Source organism: Panulirus ornatus, chromosome 42 (assembly GCF_036320965.1).
Source record: "Panulirus ornatus isolate Po-2019 chromosome 42, ASM3632096v1, whole genome shotgun sequence".
NCBI lineage: Eukaryota > Metazoa > Arthropoda > Malacostraca > Decapoda > Palinuridae > Panulirus > Panulirus ornatus.
In genome coordinates, this window is record NC_092265.1 from 15,510,611 (window position 1) to 15,532,588 (window position 21,978).

At 47.3% G+C, this 21,978-nt stretch overlaps 1 protein-coding gene across 8 annotated transcripts in view; it reads left to right on the forward strand.

Annotated features, from left to right (window-relative positions):
* The window catches only part of sd (TEA domain transcription factor 1 homolog scalloped), a 330,242-nt gene that overhangs the window by 176,429 nt on the left and 131,835 nt on the right, over positions 1 to 21,978 (forward strand). The window contains exon 1 of one of the 8 annotated variants that reach the window (XM_071686627.1): positions 8,368 to 8,989. The exons of the other annotated variants lie outside the window; for them this stretch is intronic. Coding sequence (XP_071542728.1) covers positions 8,869 to 8,989 — 121 coding nt within the window. The 5' untranslated portion in view covers positions 8,368 to 8,868. Of the gene's footprint in view, positions 1 to 8,367; positions 8,990 to 21,978 lie in introns of those variants that run through there. 8 annotated transcript variants of the gene reach the window in all.

Consider the following 21,978-nt stretch of genomic DNA (forward strand, 5'->3'; position numbering starts at 1 on the left):
TTTTATATTTGATTGGACTCGCAAACACAGCAGTTCCCAGACACTCGCCAGTACGGTAACATGGCGTGCTCCTTTACCATCCACTTCCTGGTCAGTTCGCATCGCAACCTAAAGTGAAGCAAATCCTCTGTGACTCTCACCGTCGTCGGCTAGCTACATCAGAGCTTCGACGGAGGCAGTCACAACACAGACATCAGTATAGCCGTCAAACTGATGAGAAGTCTCAAGTCGAGAACTTCCCGGCTTCTCATTGAGCATCGTGAGACTCTACGCTTTCAAGGGGTCATCTCCCACCCCTCTGCTAACCCCTCACCTGTGTCGTCCCGCAGTTCACGGAGATGTGACCCTTGTCTTTCCCCATCCTCATGAAGGGTGACGTGGGAGACGCATCTTCCTGACGTTGACAACCCTCTCATCTGTGTCAGCTCTTTCGACTACATATATTACCCTCCAGAATACCCTTGACAACCCCCACGCCTGGACCACTGTCAACCACGTCACTATCAACCACATCAAGAGAGTAGTTGGTCTCGCCTCCTGTCGTGTCCTACTGCTTACTGTCTTACAAGGCCCCACCCCAGCGCTAGCCTCAGGGTGGTTCAGCGTCTCGGTGTCACTGGACGCCAGACTAAGCTGGGGGGGACACTTTTGCACCGTCATCACAGCCTCAAGCTATCTTCGTCTCCACAGTGTTCGTTGATTCAAGACGTTTGCTACCCCTGCGCCGGAACTGAAAAAAAGAAAAAAGTGATTTTTCATTTTACCCAAACTCATGTATGCCTCCCCACCTTGACCTCTTTCCCAATCCTCCACATAACGGACTACTACAAGGATTGCAGGGAAGAGCATGCAAGACCATCCTCAACCCTTTGTTCATAAATAGGTGCCAAATATACCGGTCCTCTCAACTCGCTCCACCTGTGTGAGATCCCTCGTCCCCACGTTACAGTTCGACGCCACAAACACATCAGGTCCATCCGAGTTCGAATCGACAGCAATGAGAATAGACTCAGCCTGACCTGGTGAACGAACATCAACAACCATTTACTTTGCTGTCTTTATTTTGAGCCTTTGGTTGAATATCCTTCAGTAAACCTTGTATTCATTTATTTATTTATTTATTTATTTATTATTATTATTATTATTATTATTATTATTATTATTATTATTATTATTATTATTATTATAGATAAGAAGGGAAAGGCAAACACAGACAGATCATGAGGCAGAGGTACACAGACAGGCAAGTAGACTGAGGGACGGACACCGGTAGGAAGGCAGACAAAAGGGAAGGTAGACAGGCAAGCAGACAGAAGTACAGCTGTGCAGGTAAAGCGAAGGGCAAGCAGTGGGGGAGGCCAGCGAGCAGTGGTGGGAGGGGGGTAAGTCCTCTGGGAGAAGGTAGAAGGGGTAGGCACGACGTGCGGAGGAGGAGGAGGAGGTGGAAGGAGCGGGCAAGACGTGGGGGAAGGGGAGGTGTACTGGGAGGGGGAGGGGGACGGGTCTCCTTGGCTGGTCCCTCACCCAAGGTCATCACCACTCCTTTGTTGACACTCTCAAGAGCGTTATTGTTCCTGACCACACTAGGCCACACCCACCGCCCACCTTGGCCACACACCCACCGCCCACTGGGCCACAAACAGGCCAAATCCACCTCCCATTTTAGCCAACCCACCCTGGTCACACCGACCACTACCCTGGCCGAACTTAACGCCCACCCTGGCCATACACCCACCGCCCAACCTTGTAACGTACCAAGCCACATAAACCCACCACCTCCTTTGGCCACACCCGCCGCCCACACGGGCTACACACCCACCGCCTACCCTGACCACACACCCATAGCCCTCCTTGGCTACACACCCAACTCCCTTCTTGGCTACACACCAGGCTACACCCGCCGCCCACCCTGGCCACACACCCACCGCCCACCCTGGCCACACACCCACGGCCCACCTTGCCTCACTGTTCCGTCATTTCTCATAATAAGTAACGAGCTGGAGCCACTACCAGGTCATGCAGGACATTACAATATTCCCTTTTTTTTCATGTGGATTTTATTGTTTAAAAAAAGGTAAGGTGTTAGAGCAGGTGTGGTGTTGTGGTGTTACAGCAGGTGTTGTGTTGTGGTGTTAGAGCAGGTGTTGGTGTTGTGGTGTTAGAGCAGTTGTGGTGTTAGAGCTGGTGTTGGTGTTGTGGTGTTAAAGCTGGTGTTGCGTTGTGGTGTTAGTGCTGGTGTTGGTGTTGTGGTGTTAGAACAGGTGTTCTTGTAATGTTAGAGCTGGTGTTGTTGTGGTGTTAGATCTGAGTTGTTGTAGTACATTAATTGGTGTTGTGGTGGTGTTAGAGCAGGTGTTAACATTGTTGTGGTGTTAGAGCTGGTGTTGTGGTAGTGTTAAAGCTGGTGTTATTGTGGTGGTGTTGAAGCTGGTGTTTTTCAGGTGATGGAGCAGGTGTTGTTAAGGTGGTAGAATTAATGTTGTTGAGGTTTTGGCACTGGCGTTGTTAAGGAAGTAGAGCTGGTGAAGGTGCTGGAGCTGTGTTGTTGTGGTACAACTTGGGATCTCATTTTGGCCCCAGTAGTGAGGTACGGAGCATGCAGTAGTCGTCAGTGTAGGGCGTCCGTAGTGAGGGGTTGATGGGCTGTAGCTGTCATTGTGGTGGCGTCCGTAGTGAGGGGTGGGAGACAGGCAGTAAACATACGTATTGCGGCGGCGTCCGTTGTGAGGGGTGGTGGGGGATGACGGGCAGTAGCTGTCAGTGTGGCGGCGTCCGTAGTGAGGAGTGACGGGCAGTAGCCGTCAGTGTGGTGGCGTCCGTAGTGATGGGTGGTAAGAGTCAGGGACAGTAGCCGTCAGTGTGGCGGCGTCCTTAGTGAAGGGTGTTGAGAGGTGATGGGTAATATCCGTCAGAGTGGCTGCGTCCATAGTGAGTGGTGGCGGAGGGTGAGGGGCAGTAGCCACCACTGTGGCGGCGTCCTTAGTGAGGGGTGGTAGGGGGTGAGGGGCAGTAGCCGTCAGTGTGGCGGCGTGTTTAGTGAGGGGTGGTAGGGGTGAGGGGCAGTAGCCGTCAGTGTGGCGGCGTCCGTAGTGAGGGGTAGTGGGGGATGAGGGGCAATAGCCGTCAGTGTGGCGGCGTCCTTAGTTGAGGGGTGGTGGGGGATGAGGGGCAGTAGCCGTCAGTGTGGCGGCGTCCGTGGACGTATCGTTCAAGTGTTCAATATTGATTCCCGATTTTCAGGCAAAGGTTGACGGAGGAACACACACACGTGTGTTGCTCCTGACCGCTAGCAGTCTCCCCTACCTCTCCCTCTGTCTTACCCTCTCCCTCTCTTACCCTCTCCCATCTCCCTCATTCTTTCCCTTCTTCACCCTCTTCCTCCATCATACTGACCCTCTCCCTCACTCTCCTTATCTCCTCCCTCTTTTGTACCTCTTCCCCTCACTCACTCACTCCCTTTGTTCCTCTACCACCGGACCTTCCCCTCCGCTACAGCTGCACCATTTTGGATGTTACAGCTGCACCTTGTTGGTTACTGTATTTGCACCGTGTAGGTTGCTACAGTTACAGTGTTTGATGCTGCTGCACCATGTTGCTTGCAGCAGCTGCACTGCCTTAGTCCTTATTACAGCTGGTTTTTGTAGCTTTACCATGTTGGTTACTTTAGCTGGATACTGCAGCTGCACCATATTGTTTACTAGAGCTACACTGTATTGGTTACTGGGTTCCTGCGTTGGTTATCAGTGTTTGAAGGTTAAGACTGTAAAAGAACTTTTGGAGAACATATGTAGAGGTGTAGAGGAAGTGTAAGGCAAGAGTATTGGATATTTATGTGTGGGGAAAGAATGCAAGGGAAGTGTAGGATTGAAATGAAGGGTAAGAGCGGAGGGTGTAATTCTAGGTAGAGTGTATCCGTAGTTGGATGATACGAGTTTGCAAGATAACCGTGTCAGACATGTTTGAAGGATGTTTAGGGTAAGAGTGTAAGGCAAGAGTAGAGAATACCTGTGTTGGGGCAAGAACATATTGGGATTAGCGGAGAACATAAGTTTAAGGTAAGATGGTAGAGCAGAGTGAAGGTAAGGCAAAATTCAAGTGTAGATGATCTGTAAGGTAAGGTGTAAGGCAGGAATCGAGTATGGGCTGAGTGTGCAAGAAGATGAAAGACAAGGATTAAGGCAAGGTTAAAGAGCCTCTGGAACTGTTAGGTAATGATAAACTCAAGGGCGAGAAAAAAGAAAAGAATGTTAGCCAAATTTAAAGGTAAACATGGGAGGGTGGGTTTAAGGTAAGAAGTGACGTTGAAGACAAAGGCGAGTTTATATACGGTAAGTGTCAGGCAAGGATGGTAGAAAGAGGCAAAGGCAAGATGTACAGTATAATGGAAGAGTGTACGGCTAGGATGAAAGCAAGACTCGAGGTAGTTTGTGAGGAAAGGCAAAAGGTTACATTAGCAGATGAAGAGCACAGTAAGATCACAGAAAATGCGTATATAGTGTAGGGACGTGAGGCAAGGACAAAGGCATAAGTAGAGTATCCGGGTGGATTGAAAGAGTTTTAGAGCAAAGAAAAATTGAGAGAGAGAGAGAGAGAGAATAACTCATACACCAGTAGACAACGGAGGTCCGCGTCGCCAACTGACACACGAGTGCAGTGTACTGGCCGACGCCTCCAAGCTGCCACACGCCACATTCGCTTGCTATTTTGGTCTCGAAATTACCAGTGATATATTTTACCCATTTACCTGCCGCCCTTACCCAAGTTTCTTTTTTATAGTTTGCATGTAGCTATCATTGTATAGAGGCGAAGCTAACCGTAGAAACTGTAGTTGAAAATCGAGCATCAAAATCATTAACTACAAACGTATCATTTATGCATGGGTGGCCTTGGGAAGGGTTGCCGGTTTGTCTATTTACGGCAGGATTGACTCACGCTGGTTTGTTAGTTGGTCTTTCTGAGCTACATCTGGAGAGAACGAGATCGAGATGTTCCTACCATTAATTTTTACTTCATCATAATCGATATAAGAAAGCAGGTAGAGTGATAATTAGCGCACTAAAAGCTGTGAGCTTGGTGGTGAGACCATATGCGTGCAACAGGCTGGGTCGGTGTCCCACACCGCCCGGGCCACCTCCAACCTTCATTCACCCAGGAAAGTGCCTCATAATACATTTATTTTATGGTTTAAATCACCAGGGAGAATAGCCAGAAAGGTTGCTTCTTTTAGCTAGATTAAAGTGATAAATTGCCAAATATCGTCGAGAAACAGCTACTTAATTCTGACCAGCATGACCCTCTAACCAGTCAGCACAAAACAATGATGATTATTACAGATGGTGTTATAGCCTCCCTGTCTGCTTTTCCTTTACTCCTGGGGCAAGACTGTGCACAACCACAGTCTAGTGCTGAGAGCAGTAACTCGACATGAGAGCGCGAGGTTGTGGCCCTTGTGTGTTGGCGCCGCTTGAATGTTGGTGGCGCGGGCTTGTTGGCGTGAAAGCTCCTAGTTTTATGGTAAACAAATTATATCGCACAACTCGCCTGGGTCTTGCTGGTCCCGGGGTACGTCAGGCCAGCCGTGTGCCGTTGTTGCTGCTCTTGATGCCACTGCATCTGTTCTTTGCTGCAGCTAAAATGTACACTCTGCTCTCTGCTATTAATGCAGCTCCATATCTCCTGTTGCTGGTGTTGGTACAGCGTTTGATGCAGCTCTGTCTTTCCTCTTTGGCCTGCTGTTGCTGTAGTGGCGTGGCGCTGTTGTTGCCATCGCTGTTAATGCAGTTTCAAATATTCTCCTGTTGTTGCTAATAGTGTTGCTGTTGTTCTGCTGGTGGTGGTACTTCTGTTGCTCCTGCTGGTTGTCTCCCCTCACGTGACAACAGCCGCCACTTGTCTGACCCCACCAGGTCCCGCCCGATATGAATTCTTTGTTTGCTGGAGCGTTCACTTCTCCAAGTTTATTGCATACGCCCACTGCATCCCTACATGGGTACATGGGAGGAGGGGGGAGTTTACGGGGTCAGGGTGAATATACGGAGGTGAAGATGAGTTTACGAGATGGGGCTAATTTTACGGGGTGAGTTTACGGGATGAGGCTGACTACATGGGTGAGTTTCATGGGAATAAGGATAACTACTTGGGTAAGTATACGAGGATGAGGCCATCTTTATGGGGATTAGGGTGAGTGTGTGTTGAGATGAGGCTAACTTTACGGGGATGAAAGTTAAATTACGTGGTAAGGTACGAAGAATGCGGTAATGGTGATTTTACTTTTGATGAGCACGAGTGTACAAATTAGAATATTAATGTGGGATGAGTATTTTAAGAGAAAATTGAGTTGCTAGAGGTGGGTTTATAGTTCACAGCTTAGGGTGTTCCCGAGTATTCTTAGCATAGGTGATTATATAAAGGTAAGTACCATCGTGATATGGAAATGGGATCTTTCCTCAGTTTAAGGGATTTTATTATTGTTTGCATTGGTGCTGTTTGCGTAGGTGGATAGTTGGAGATGAAGAAGTCTGTGGAGATGTGGGTGAGTTTATAAAGGCAAAGAAAGGACTAGTAATAGGGTGAATGGAAACTTGAGAAGTGTTAGAGTGAGTTTGCAGGGGAATTGACGGGCGGGCGGTTAGTCACCAGGAGTTGACAGTTGCCAACACTCACAAGAAACAACAGCTGCTTTATTATTTTCGTGTTCTGTTTTTCGTTGTCTGTTAATCGTAGGTTTATAGCCCTTATAGTTTAGTGTTACTTTACACTCATACGATTATGGGTTATTTTGCATTTTCTTCATTGAGATATGGTGCTTCGTACAAGAAGCGTGGAGTGGACAACACGCGCCGGCACTCGACAACATTAGGTTGCTCGTGTGGTGACGTCATTAGTGGTCTCGTCTGTGTGGCCTTTTTTGTGTATCTTTTACGTAGGATACGTCCCCCCTAGTGTGTATGTTGACATCTTATGAGCTCCAGGTGAAGACACGTAGGTAACTGATCAGGTTGCTTGATGATTTTGCTCGTAATGATATTGGATATACTTTTCCTGAGAGATTTTACAACTTAGCTATATATATATATATATATATATATATATATATATATATATATATATATATATATATATATATATATATTGAGGGAATATCCTCACTTGACCCCCTTCTCTGTTCCTTTTGGAAAATTATAAACGAGAGGGGAGGATTTCCAACCCATCCGCTCCCTCCCCTATTCGTCACCTACTACGACACGCGGAGAATACGTGGGAAGTATTCTTTCTCTCCTATCCCCAGGGATAATATATATATATATATATATATATATATATATATATATATATATATAGATAGATAGATAGATAGATAGATAGATAGATAGGAGAGTTGTGGGTCTAGAATGTCACACAACATTCTGTGTATTTGCAAGTACTTTCCTCAGCTTCTGTAATGTCTAATGTTTGAGCGAGATGTGTTTCAGGTGAGGTGGTATCGGTGCACTGTTCTCTGTTTGGTGAATATTTTATTTGAATTATACCATTGGTTAGAGTTACCGACACCGAGTCAGCACGGGCCTATAGGGGCTCGAATCCTGGGCGTGGCATCGGCACACACCCAACCCAGGCGTTCATCCTTTCCTCTGGGGTAGTCGATAATTGGTTTTCTGGCTTACGTTCATGTGTTTTTTTTTTCTTTTTTACCGGATTAAATACATGTACATAATAGGCTAAACAAGAGACGGGGTTACACGTGGAATACGTTGTCTTTGTAACACACAAATAGTAAACCATGGAAAGTTTTGAGGAGCGTGGATGGGGAAAGAGAGCTGTGGTTTCGGTGCATTACATATAACAACTATAGACTGAGCGTGAAGGAATGTGGCCTTCGTTGTCTTTTCCTGGCGCTACCTCGCGCACATGCGGGTGGAGGGAGGTGCCATTTCATGTGTGGCGGGGTGGCGCCGGGAATGGATGAAGGCAGCATATATGAATATGTACATGTACATATATGTATATGTCTGTGTATGTATGTGTATGTATACGTTGAAATGTATAGGTATGCATATGTGCGTGTGTGGGCGTTTATGTATATACATGTGTATGTGGGTGAGTTGGGCCATTCTTTCGTCTGTTTCCTTGCGCTACCTCGCTAACGCGGGAGACAGCGACAAATTATAATATATATATATATATATATATATATATATATATATATATATATATATATATATATATATATGTATATATATATATATATATATATGAGATAATGAAATATAAATGACTCATTTTCTCGAATGGTAGAGTGAAAGAGAGAGGATCTCCAGCAGGATTTCGTCCGGAATAAAACACGTGAACTCCACCACGTGATGTGCGACCCCGGTAAAACGGACAAACTATCCACTAAACCCCGTTATGTAATATAAGACGCGTACGTGCCATCATACATATACACATTTCTCAGCTATGCTGATTTTCATGATTTACCTGGTATCTTGTGTATATAATACGTAGTGGAAGCTCCAACACACCAGATATATTCAGTTAAACGAAATTGAGGTAGCCGAAATCTCCCTGGGTTTAAATATGACGACGTTAAACAACGGAGTCCGTTGTCTAGTCAAGAACCCCGGTAAACTGGAGCGTGTGGTGTGAGCGGCGGGACGTGACGGACCATTTTGTCTTTGTCTGAAGCCAGTGACACTTAGCGGCCCATTAGAGGGGATTGTTAGGTCGTTAACGCCAGCCGCTCCTGCCCCGTTCCTGGAAGGACATGAACTGAGTACTTTTGTCGCTTTTATTTCCCCCATATTCTAGATTATTGGAATTCCGTTTAACCACAGGTTTTACCTGGGGACGGTTTTATAGGTAGAGGAAATGTGTGTGCATGAAATTCCATTGGGTTTTATTTCCTACCTTGCTTCCTGGGAAGCTCAGACGCTCAGTGCTTCTCAGAGAGTTGGCGGCGTTCCCTTGCAACGTGCACGTCCAGGAGGCGGTGGGTTCATTCGCACTTGTCCTCAAGAGTGAGGAGGGAGGGTGAATAGCCCATCCCAGATAGATAGTAACCACTTGGTAGTTATGCTTAGGTTAGTCATTTCTGTTTATTTTTGATTTCCTGTGTGGCCAGTGATGTGTTGGGTAGCGATCGTGTGGTAGTGTAGATACGTAGAGCAGACAGGTGCCATAAGATCCATATAGGAGACAGGTAAGAGTCATAGCGGTATCAGGTAACACCATGACCTACTTGCCTGAAAGAGGAGGAGTTCTAGGAAACGTGGGATCAGCGTTCACCTGGGATTAATCGTTTGGTTTCTCTCCTGCTGTGAGTAAAAGCACCTTGAAGGATCAGCACGATTGTAATCGGTTGGATTTGAATTAGTCAGGTGAGCTGACGGACGTGTATGACAATCTGTTGATAGCATGTTCACGATGGTAAGCCTCAAGGTGTTGATTCTTGATGTAGAATGAGACACTCTCATTGATGTGATGCCTGAGTGAAGTTTTAGTTATGATCCAGCGTGATGAATTGAGGAGTGACCACGCCTCTCAACCGCTTCCCTTGTACGATATATATATATATATATATATATATATATATATATATATATATATATATATATATATATATATATATATATAAAGGTGAAATCGCACTTCAGTAGTTCATACAATTAAATTTAACATGTAATTTTTCTGTACATGCGGCACATGTCTCGTGGAGACAATCTACCTCATCAGGTGCCAGACTTAACAAAGTTATTTAGATCTTGATGAGGTGGATTGTCTCCACGAAACATGTCGTGCCACATATATAGAAAAATTACATGTTAAATTAAATTGTATGAACTCTTGCTGAAGTACGATTTCACCTTCATACTATCAGTGTGATCATCATCCCTCTCTCTCTCTCTCTCTCTCTCTCTCTCTCTCTCTCTCTCTCTCTCTCTCTCTCTCTCTCTCTCTCTGTGTGTGTGTGTGTTTGTGTGGTATATATATATATATATATATATATATATATATATATATATATATAATTTTTTTCCAAAGTCACACCCCACTTACACCCCACTTATCCTGTCCTTCAGCTCTGCTAGGCCTAATAATCTTGTTTTTATTCACATTTACTCTGAACTTCCTCCTTTTGCTTACTATCCCAAAATCAGTTACCAACATCTGCAGTTTCTCATTCGAATCTGCCACCAGTGCTTTGTCATCAGCAAACAACAACTGACTCACTTCTTGGGCACTCTTATCCCCTGACAGACTGCATGCATACTCGCCTCTTCCTAAGACTCGCATACACATACCTCTCCATCCCATCCATAACCAAACTAAACAGCCATGGTGGCCTCACACACCCCTGCTGCAGACCAACCTTCACCTGGAACCACTCACTTTGCTCTCTTCGTACTCTTACACACGCTTTACACCCTTGAGAAAAAACTTCTCGATGATGCTAGCAGTTTTCCTTCCTCACCATATATTCTGAGGACCTTCCACAGATCATTAGTATTAACCTTGTCATATACTTTCTCCAGATCCATAAATGCCACGTACAGATCCTTCTAAGTATTTCTCACACACATCCTTCAAAGCAAACACCTGATCCACACATCCTCTCCCACGTCTGAAACCACACTGTTCCTTCCCAATCTTCTGTTCTATCCATGGCTTCACCGTCTTAATCACCACTCTTCGGTACACTTACCAGGAACGCTCAACAAACTGTAGTTTAAACACTCTCCTTTATCCCCTCTTGCCTTTATACAGTAGTACTATACACGCATTCCACCATTCCTCTGGCACTTTATATGATCCATACATACTCTGAAAATATTTACTAACCCGTCAACAGCACGGTCACTCTCTTTCCTTGGAAATTCACCGGCAATATCATCCACTCCAGACACTGCCATATTTCATCTTACGTAAGGTCTTCACCTCCTCCGCTCTATACACTACACCACTCTCCGTGACTCTCACTTCATATACCACCCTGACCCAAACACCTTCCATCTACCATCCTATAATCGAACACACACACACACACACACACACACACACACACACACACACACACACACACACACACACACACACACTTGCCTTTCCCGCGTTAACGAGGGAGCGTCCAGAACAAACGATTGAGCCTTTGAGAAAAAATCCTCGCTTGAATTCTTCATTTCCTGCCCTTTGAAAGTAATGTGACGTGTGGAGAGGATTGCTGCACCCCTCCTTAACTCCCGTTTGTCGCCTTTTTTGACACGAGGATCCGTGGCAAGTGTTCTCTCACCGTTATCCCCAGAGCAAAGATCTCAATACTTCCCTCAATATCCCTGTCTCGTGGGCGCCCTCAGCACTCAGGAAGCTGGCCACGCCTACCGGGCAGGACCACAGGTTAAGAAATATGGTGTTATGTATGTCTGTGTGAGGTGTGTGCAGTGTTATGTATGTCTGTGTGAGGTGTGTGCAGTGTTATGTATGTCTGTGTGAGGTGTGTGCAGTGTTATGTATGTCTGTGTGAGGTGTGTGCAGTGTTATGTATGTCTGTGTGAGGTGTGTGCAGTGTTATGTATGTCTGTGTGAAGTGTGTGCAGTGTTATGTATGTCTGTGTGAAGTGTGTGCAGTGTTATGTATGTTTGTGTGAGGTGTGTGTGTAGTGTTATGTATGTCTGTGTGAAGTGTGTGCAGTGTTATGTATGTTTGTGTGAGGTGTGTGCAGTGTTATGTATGTCTGTGTGAGGTGTGTGCAGGACAGGTGAGGATTTAGGGGTTCATTGTCGTGGAGATGAATGTTGCATCTTGGGCCTGAGTGTTCTTGTGATATTTTGAATCAGTGTTCGTAAAGTTGCAGGGATTGTTGGTATTTTAGAACACAGACGAAAAAGTGTAACTCGTACATGTTTCGTGGAACGCAGTTTTAAAACTGGGTTGGGAGGGCGTTTCCACTAAACGACTGTCGTGTTTGTTAAAGGTTTGGGGATCTGTAAGTATAATTTGCTGAAGTGTTTATTAGGGGTAAGTGTTTTCGTTTCTGCTGGGGGGGGGGGGGGTTGATGGTTGGTTAGAGGGTGGTTTAGGTAGGAGAGGGAGGGAGTGGGGGGGGGGGGGGTCGTCGTGATATTGCAGAACATTGGATGCTGAGCAAATTGAAGTGAGTTTTGTATTGGAAGTATTTTCCTTTCTTTGTGCCCGTGATGAATGAATGTTTGTGAGAGCTGGGCAGCCGGTTACTGTTATGAGAGACTTATTTTGCTTTGACTGCAGCTGTTATATTTGCCTTTGATACGGTGGTGGATGAGCTGGTTAGGGTGAAGCCGATGAATTTATTGCTTGTAGAGGATACTTGAGTGCATGAGTGTGTGTGTGTGTGTGTGTGTGTAGGTAAACTGATGTGATTACTTGAATATTTTAATGTGGCTGTGAATCATCACATGTGAATATTGGAGTATCTTAATGTGGTGGTTAGTCTTACTGTAGGGAGGGGATTGCCCTGACCATTCCCATGTCTGGGACGTATTGTAACTCCTTGGTGTTTGTTGATGACTTACCCTCCATGGTGGAAATCCTCCTCTCTCTTGTTTACGTATTGGCGGGCCGCCTGCACTTGCCGGCCGGACTGTGTTGGATCATATGTAACTGTTTCAGATGACGGGGGTATGTTTACAACATGCCTCACACAGCTGTAGCAGTCAGTGCATGTGTTGTACTCAAGGGTTGTTAGTAGGTAGAGTGGCAGGGTTGTTAGGTTAGTGTTGTAGGGTATACCTTGTTCATACCAGGGCCCAGGATGTTGGGTTGGGTTGCTGGTTGACCAAGCTGTTGGGAACTGCAGTCTGCAGGCCCACATAGTCCTCACAGCCGGGTACACTTGGCAGGTACTTGTCCAGAGCACTCTTTAGCTTCTCCGCTATGCATCCCATTTCTGATTATAGGAGGCAGGTGTTGAAGAGTCTTGTGTCCCGGATGTTTCGTGTGTGTGTGTGTGTGTGTGTGTGTGTGTTCATTTAGCACCCCCTTGGATTTCAAAGCTAGTATTTTTTCAGTTCCATGCATATCGTGACATAAGGATGTGATTTCTGGTTGTAATTTGGAAACCATACCCTCTCGGATTTTCCAGGTATAGATGATGAAATACCTCCCCCCGTTTGCTCGCCATGTGGTATAACGCGAGAGATTTCAGCCGTTCTCAGTAATTTAGTTTCTTTATCACATTAATATTGTTGAACGCAACAATATTCAGTTCGTTGACATTTTAAAAGTGTCATCATTGGTTTTTCTTTCGTTGTTTTGAAGGTCCGCAGGATCCAGTCTGCCAACGTTCTGCACGAGGCAACCGTTGTTTTGTTTTTTCGCCGAAGGCTAGGTTGTTAGACATTATTACTTTAAGGTCTTTCACATTGTTCAACTGGTTTGTGATGATATTTGTGTCAGTGTGGTAGGGCAGGTAGGTGGTGTGGTTGGGCAGGTGGGTAGTGCGTAAAGGCAGGCAAGTAGTGTGTTACGGTTGGTCGGTCGTGTGTGGCAGGCAGGTACTGTGGTAGAGGAGGCAGGTACTGTGGTAGGGCAGACAGGTTGTGTGCAAGGGTAAACAGAGTGGCAGGGCAGGTGGTTAATGTGGTTGACCGGGCAGGCAGTGTGGTAAGGTAAGTGGTATGGTAGGAGAGGCAAATAGTGTGGCAGGGGTGGCAGGTAATGTGGTAGGGCTGGTAGATAGTGTGACAAGGCAGGCAAGTAGTGTGCCAGGGCAGGTAGGTAGTATGGTAGGGCAGGATGATAAGGTTAGTAGAGTGGTAGGGCAGGTGTAGTAGAACAGGCAGGCAGTATGGGAGGTTGGAAGGGGAGGTTGGTAGGATCGGTAGGTAATGTAGTAGGGTAGGAGGTAGTGTGGTATGGTAAGCAGTGTGGTACGGCAAGAGAGTCCGGGTCAGGAGCAGGGGAGGTACCATCACATAACTTACTACCATCATGTCAAGCACAGTTTCCGGCCAGCGTCCGTCCCTCTGTTATCTTGAGCAATAGTTATCACGTCGCCCACCCGCTCCCCGTGCGTCACCTGCCTCCTTCCCCATGATAACACAAGATAAGATAACCTTTGATGAAATCCCAAATGGTGTAACCAGAGTACTGTAGGCCTCCCTCCCTCCCTGTAGACCTTGGGTGGGGCTACCGTACTGTAGGCCTCCCTCTCTTCCTCCCTCCCTGTAGACCTTAGGTGGGGCTACAGTACTGTAGGCCTCCCTCCCTCCTTCCCTCCCTTCCCGTAGACTGTGGGTGGGGCTACAGTACTGTAGTCCTCCCTCCCTCCCTCCCTCCCTTCCTGTAGACTTTGGATGGGGCTCCATTACAGTAGGCCTCCCTCCCTGTAGACCTTAGGTGGCGCTATAGTACTGTAGGCCTCCCTCGCTGTAGACCTTAAGTGAGAAATTTACGTTTTCTAGCCTTTCCCTGTGGCTCATCTCTGTTAATTCTGGTATCATCATTGTTGCCTTCCTCTGCACCTTCTCTAGTAGCTCTTTGTGTCTTTATAAGTGCGGTGACCAAACTTGAGATGTTTTAATATTGGCCTTACGTACGATAAGAAAAGCGTGTTGATTATTTCCTTATCCATGTACTTTTTTAATGCTTGCCAGCAGACGGTTTGCGTCTGTCCACCATAGCCACAGCCAGACCCGTCCTTTCGTCAGTCCCACCCACAGCCATACACGTCCCTTCGTCCGTCTCAGTTGTATCCAGACTTGTCTGTCTTCCGTCCGTTCCAGTCGCACCCAGAGCCGTCCGTCAGTCCGTCCCAGCGATAGCCAGACTCGTCTGTCCGTCTATTCCAGCCACAGCTAGACCTGTCCATCAGTCCGTTCCAGCCACAGCCAGACCCGTTCGTCCGTCCGTTCTAGCCACAGCCAGACCCTTCCGTCAGTCCGTCCCAGCCACAGCCAGACCCTTCCGTCAGTCCGTCCCAGCCACAGCCAGACCCTTTCATCCTTCCGTCCGTCCCAGCCACTGCCAGACCTGGCCGTCCGTCCGTCCGTCCCAGCCACAGCCAAACCCGTCCATCTGTCCGTCCCAGCCACAGCCAGACCCGTCCTTCCGTCCGTCTCAGCCACAGCCAGACCCGTCCGTCCGTCCGTCCGTCCGTCCGTTCTAGCCACAGCCTGACTCTTGCGTCCGTCCGTCCGTCCCAGCCACACAACATGTTTAGGTATTTCTTTCCTAATACTTCACCTTGTTTACATTAGTGAAGATCGGCCACCCCTTATTTTTCCCGTCCCCTAGGGCTGTATATCAGGTCCCCTCGGCCATATATTGAGAGAAGGGGAGCTCCTATAAGGACTGGGTGATATATGAGGCGGGCAGGGGGATCCGGCACCGTAAAATTATATATAACGCGGGTGTCCACTCCCTAAGTTTATATCGGCGACCCATCATATCGACAGTCTCTTGTTTCCAGTTCGCGTGGTAAATGTATGCCAGTGTTCTGGCCTTTAGTGCCCCCTACCGGAACACCTGGCCCTCTACTTGGCGTCTCCGATACAAAACATCTGCAGCTGCAGGTGTTGCGCAGAGGCTGGGGACGTGGGGTGTTGGCCGTCGCAACTCTGGTTTGGTATAAATTGTAAGGCAATACTGGGGAAATTCATGGCGCCATCACGTTCGTTCCTGTCCCTTGTTGATGTTGTGTTGTTAGGACAGACGGTGCCCCGGGGTCACCCCGCTCGCTACGCCCTCTCCTCCACCAGGACCCGGACATCTGTGGCTCCCGTCACCTGACTGTCTCTCTGCCAGTCTGTCTGTCTCCGTCTGAATGTCTTACTGTCTTTTTTTCCGCTGCTTCCATGCTTAGTCTGTTTATCTGCTTGTGTGCTGATCTGTCTGGTTGTAGGTTATGTATTTATTATCAGATTTTTGATGGTGAGGGGACGTGCAGGTGTTGTGGTAGTGAGGGAACGTGCTGGCGTTGTGGTAGTGAGGGAACGTGCAGGCATAGCGTTAGCAAGGATACGTATAGGTGCTGTGGTAGTGAGAGAAGGTGTAGGTGTAACGTTAGTAAGGAAACGTGCAGGTGTTGTGGTAGTAATGAAACGTGCAGTTGCTGTGGTAGTGAAGGAACATGCAGTTGCTGTGGTAGTGAGGGAACACGCAGGCGTTGTGGTAGTGAGGCTGTGTTGGTAGTGTTGCTGCCTTGTTTGGTGATGTGAGTCAGTGTTTCAGCGTGAGGGAGGTCAGTCTGAGCGTGAGGGAGATCAGATTGAGCGTGAGAAAGATCATACTGAGCTTGAGAGATCAGTCTGAGCGTAAGAGATTATTCTGAATGTGTGAGAGTCGTGTGAGGGGGAGGGAGATCTGTGTGAGGGTGAGAGTGTTCATTTTAGCTTGAGAGAAATCAGTCTGAGAGTGACAGACATCAGTGTGAGGGTGAGGGAGACCAGTGTGAGAGTGTGAGAGACTCGTGTGAGGATGAGGAAGCTCGGTTTGAGAGTGTGGATGATCTGTCTGAGGATGAGGGAAACCAATATAAGGGTTAGGGTGAGAGACATCAGTGTGAGGGGTGAGGGAGACAAGTGTGAGAGCGTGGGAGACTTGTGTGAGGGTGAGGGAGACCAGTGCGAGGGTGAGGGAGACTATTGTGAGAGTGTGGGAAACTTGTGTGAGGGTAAGGAGGATCAGTGCGAGGGGTGAGGGAGACCACCGTAAGGGTGAGGGTGAAGGAGACCAGTGTAAGAGTGTGGGAAATTCGTGTGAGGGTGAGGAAGATCAGTGTGAGGGTAAGGGAGGCCAGTGTAAGGGTGAGGGAGATCATTAGTGGAAGCTGGTGATCCAGTGGTGCTCCCGCCTCCCGGCTGCTGAAATTAATAATCCTTTTACAAGTCCATCACCTTCCTCCTCCTGCCCGCCGCCAGACGAGCTGGAATGTCAGGAATCTTGCCGCTGCTCAATTTTTAGGTGCGGAGAGCTGTGGTTGGGACGTGAGGCGGGGCTAGGGTGGTGCTGCTGGCCCAGCATCATCCTTTATAGCCAGGCCTCATCTTATGGAGGGGGGTCTGGGAGAGTTAGGGGGGGTTAGGGCAGCATCCTTGCAGCCGGTCCTCATCTGGTGAAGATGACAGGAGCGGGAGATGACAGGGGCCCAGCAGCCTCCCACCCACCTCCTCAGCCTTTCTTCATCTGCTGGAGGGCGACCTCCTCCCATTGTGCCGTCTCCGCCACGCACAGTTTTATCCTACCTTTTCACGGGGCCCACCTGGCCTTAATGACGTGCCCGGCGCGTGTCTTCACCCGTGGGGGGTTGCAGCCGTCGGCCCTGCCGCTGCCTTCCCTGTATCCCGGGCAGGGGCAGGCAGGGGCAGGGGGCTAGAATAGAGGGCAAGGGCAGGGAGCTAGGACGCTGTATAGGTATACGTAGGCGGGAGGTTGTTGTCTGGGAACGCTGGGGGGTCTGTTATATACTACCGGAGGACTGCTAAGTGGGCCCTGGAGTCGAGGTTCCAGCACACGCCCTGGCTTTAGAATCTAATGGTTTAATGGAGCATTATTATGGTTCGCTCGCCGTGGCCTGATTTTCTTTTTATGGATATTCTGTTATGAGATCGTGAGGTGTCAAGTGAACTGCTTCACGTAACAACGAACCAGAGTCGTGTGATTCACTAGTTAGAGATGGGGTCTGGAGGGTCACAAACTACAGGCCTGTGGTTCAGTAGTGTGAGATGGGCCAGGTAGATCACGGAACCGTGGTGGTGAGGTTCACTAGTGAGAGATGGTTCACGGACCGCAGTCGTGTGGTTCTCGAGTAAGAGAGAGTTTACCAGATCAGGCTGTTCTTGCGTCATTGGCATCATGAATGGTACACTCTGTCTGTAGTCTTGGTGGTGGAGATAAACAGAGTGATTATGGGGCAGGTCCGTGGACGACAGATGTAAACTATCTCATAACTCTCAGAGGACTGTAGCCAGAGTGCGTCCTCCTCCTTCCGGATGGACCCGCCACCTCTCACTGCCACTCACACGTGTCGGTAAAGCAAATATACAAGCGCTCACCACCTGACACCGCAGGAGACAGAACTCCTAACTCCCCGGACACCTGTTAAGGCGAGGATTGTCTGGTGTCCTGTGGTGGTGCCTCACCTGGGGGAGATCCTGTGATGGGGCCTCACTTGGGGGAGATCCTGTGATGGGGCCTCACCTGGGGGAGGTGTTGTGATGGGGCCTCACCTGGGGGAGGTGTTGTGGTGGGGCCTCACCTGGGGGAGATGCTGTGATGGGGCCTCACCTGGGGGAGGTGTTGTGATGGGGCCTCACCTGGGGGAGGTGTTGTGGTGGGGGCCTCACCTGGGGGAGGTGTTGTGTTTGGGGCCTCACCTGGGAAGGTGTTGTGACTTAGTGTTAAGTTTTAAAGCTAGGGGAAGGGCTGACGTTCCTACCTCCACTCTGTCATTTCCTTAGTTCGAGCTGGTATGATATTCCCACTGTAAAGCCTAACTATGGTTACCTGTCTGGTGTTGAGATCTTAAGATCTTCCTCGTGTTGTATTACTTACATATTTTGACTGTTCTTTGGTGTGTGTGTGTGTGTGTGTGTGTGTGTGTGTGTGTGTGTGTGTGGGGGGGGGGGGGGGGGTTTGAGTTCTACAAGACCAACAAATTATGGAGAGGATTTTGTCAAAGCCATCTGTGAGTTGGTAACTTCTGTACAGAGGATCTGACTTCAATAATGTTAATCTGTTGGGCAAACATGAAGCAAATCCAGGTGAGGCGCAGGATGAAAGATCGTCTCTGAAGTTATATTGCAAGACATACCCATGTAGGAGGCAGCCTGGCCTCACGGGGGAAAAGCTCATGCTTTACATTTCCTCTGGGCCTTCATGACGGAGCGAGCAATGGCTTGTGCAGGGAAAAAGGATGAATTAGGTGGGCTTGCGTGTTTCTGGTCTGCCAGAAGACTTCTACCCAACCTCCCTCCCCGTCTGCCACAGGGAACGGAACTAGACTTCATGGCAGAAATAGAGACCAGAAAAGATATGAAGAAATACTTTTTCAGTTGTTTATAGATAGAGAAAACACACATAACTTCCTCATTACGGAATGCACCGAAGATTTAAGATATAAGTAACTACATATTACAACTTGAAGAGTGTTTCTAGGAAACCACAGTCGCCTCCTCTGCAGCTTGGTTATTCGAAATGAAATGGAAATGGATGGAAATATTGTTTTAAAAGACATCAAAGACATTTGTATCAACATCTTTGACCAGAGGTGGAGTTTTCTGCACGTTGCGAGCCAGTTTGAGTTCCAAGGTAAACCTTGATGTAATTCAAGCAAAATCCCAAATTGGGTTTTGGCTCTTATGTCGTTCACTTGTGTGTAGACGGAAAACAACGGCATAAATCATGCTGTTTAAATGTGTTTGACTTGACCCTTACGGGCTTGATCAGATCCTCAGGTTAAGTTCTAGGTAGAACCTCACAAGGGGCATAACTCATGCAAAATCCTAACGAGGATTATGAGTCTTGTACCATTCATTTCTATAGATGCTGGGCAACAACTGTATACAGTAAGCAGTTCGATGCAGTTGACCTTACCCCTACGGATCAGGGCAAGTGCGCATCTTCAATAACCCAGGGAGTGTGACTTGGTTACGAGGTGTCATGTAAGGTAGGCAAGACAGGAGGAGGAGGAGGAGGAGGAGGCTGCGTGATGATGGTGGGTCACAGGAGTGTGTAACTCGCCCTCACCGTAGGCACGATTTGGTAATCACTCACACACAATGATATTCTCATTGTTGAAGAGGATATTGTTGGATTGCTGAAAGAACCGGATAAGACCACTAAATCCCCTGGACTAGATAGATGATCCCCGGGGGTATTGAAGGAGTGCGAGACGGAGTTTGATGCACTGTTAAAAAGATCGTGTTCAAAGAGTCGGTAGCAGCGATGTTGTGACGAGTGATTGGAAATGTGAAGATGTTGTTCCAGTACACAGATAGAGAGGCAGAGATGATCCTCTGAACTGTAGGCCAGTCTCACTGTATAGTATGTACTGTACACCAGTGTCACTGTATAGTATGTACTGTAGACCAGTGTCATTGTATAGTATGTACTGTAGACCAGTGTCATTGTATAGTATGTACTGTAGACCAGTGTCACTGTATAGTATGTACTGTAGACCAGTGTCATTGTATAGTATGTACTGTAGACCAGTGTCATTGTATAGTATGTACTGTAGACCAGTGTCATTGTATAGTATGTACTGTAGACCAGTGTCATTGTATGGTATGTACTGAAGACCAGTGTCACTGTATTGTATAGTATGTACTGTAGACCGGTGTCATTGTATAATATATGAAAAACATTAGAAACAATAAATGTGGTTAATTTATTGTAATGCATTGATTGAATGATGAAAAGTTTGGATTTAGACGTGGGAGATTATCATGAAAGGTATCAAAGTGATTCGGAGGAGAGTGGGATGGGTAGATTGTATTTGTTTAGATTCATTCAAAGAGACATGGAAGGTCATAAGTGAAATTGAGAACGCATACTGATAACCCTAGGGAGATAGAAGACAGGATTAGATGTATAAATGGAAGAGTGATTATGTGGTGGCATTCACATTGGAGATCACTAGTGGAGTGATGCAAGGATGGGTCGTGGACCTGTGTTGTTCTTGGTGTGGGCACATGATGTGTGCATGTGTAAGTATGGGGTGTAATTGATGACATGTAAAGGTATATGGAAGTGTATGGGTGTCTGGATATTCTCCCAGCATAACATGATGCATAGATGAAGTGGAGTCAGTGTGAGAGGTTTCCTGGTCAGAGAATGGAACAGGACGACCTTGGTGGACGTTTGGGGTTAACTAGAGGAGTGTGTAAAAGAAATTCTATTATAAAGTTCGTAGGGAGTGAGTACAAAACGCTTTAATCATTTGATAGACACACTGGAGAGGATGGCACTGCTGGTTATGAATTAAAGATAAACACAAGAATATCTTTCGTGTCTGTAAAAAACACCCAAGAATACGTACATGACGCACTACAGACCAAAAACTCGAATGTGATGCATCCTTGTGGAGCTTCCAAATGTTGAGATTTTACCAGGAGAATCATGGTGCCTCAGCTGGCCGGTCTGAGCAGTGGTTGAAGACACTACAGTTTACCTTGCTTGAAAACTAGGAGGGGAGAGAGGGGATCATATTACAACTTATGGGGTCCTGGATAGACCAGCTGATTTGCCCAACGATAGATTTTTTTATTTCAAGGCTGCGATGGGGAGGGCGAGGGGACGAACCTGGAAACTTTTGAATGAAAACATTGGGATGGGATTCATAGGATATTATTGTTTCCTTTCATAGGAAACTTGAGTTGGATTTCATTAAGGGAGAATGTCATGTGTTTCAGGAATATGAAGATATTTTTTCAGAACATTTTTTTTGGGACCACTCTTTGTGTTGAATGTAAGGGACCCCCCTCACGATGGCCATGGGTCTCCGGGCATCTAATGGCCCCAGGACGGTCCACGGCCCTAGGGTTGGCCATGGTCCACACACTGAGTGGCACCGTCAGTATGAGAAAACACCCTTGGACACCCGGTACGTGAGACTCCTCAACATATGACCGGTGTGACCATCAGCAACACTGTGTGGTGCTCTGTCCCACGGTAACACACGAGTAACGCGATAACACACGAGTAACGCGATAACATATCAGTGGCATACATAACTCGCACGACTAGCGCCATAACACATCAGTAACTTGGTAACATCAGTTGTCCATTACACACCAGTAATACTGTAACACACCATAACACACACCAGTAACATGGGGGCACATCAAAAGCAACATATCGCGCACTAGTGACATGGTAACGCCAGTAGTAACATAACGCACCAGTAACAAGGAAATACCCGTAGCAACAGAACGCACACCCGTAACATGGTAACGCCAGTAACAACATAACATACCAGTAATATGGTAACGCACTTGTAGCACCGT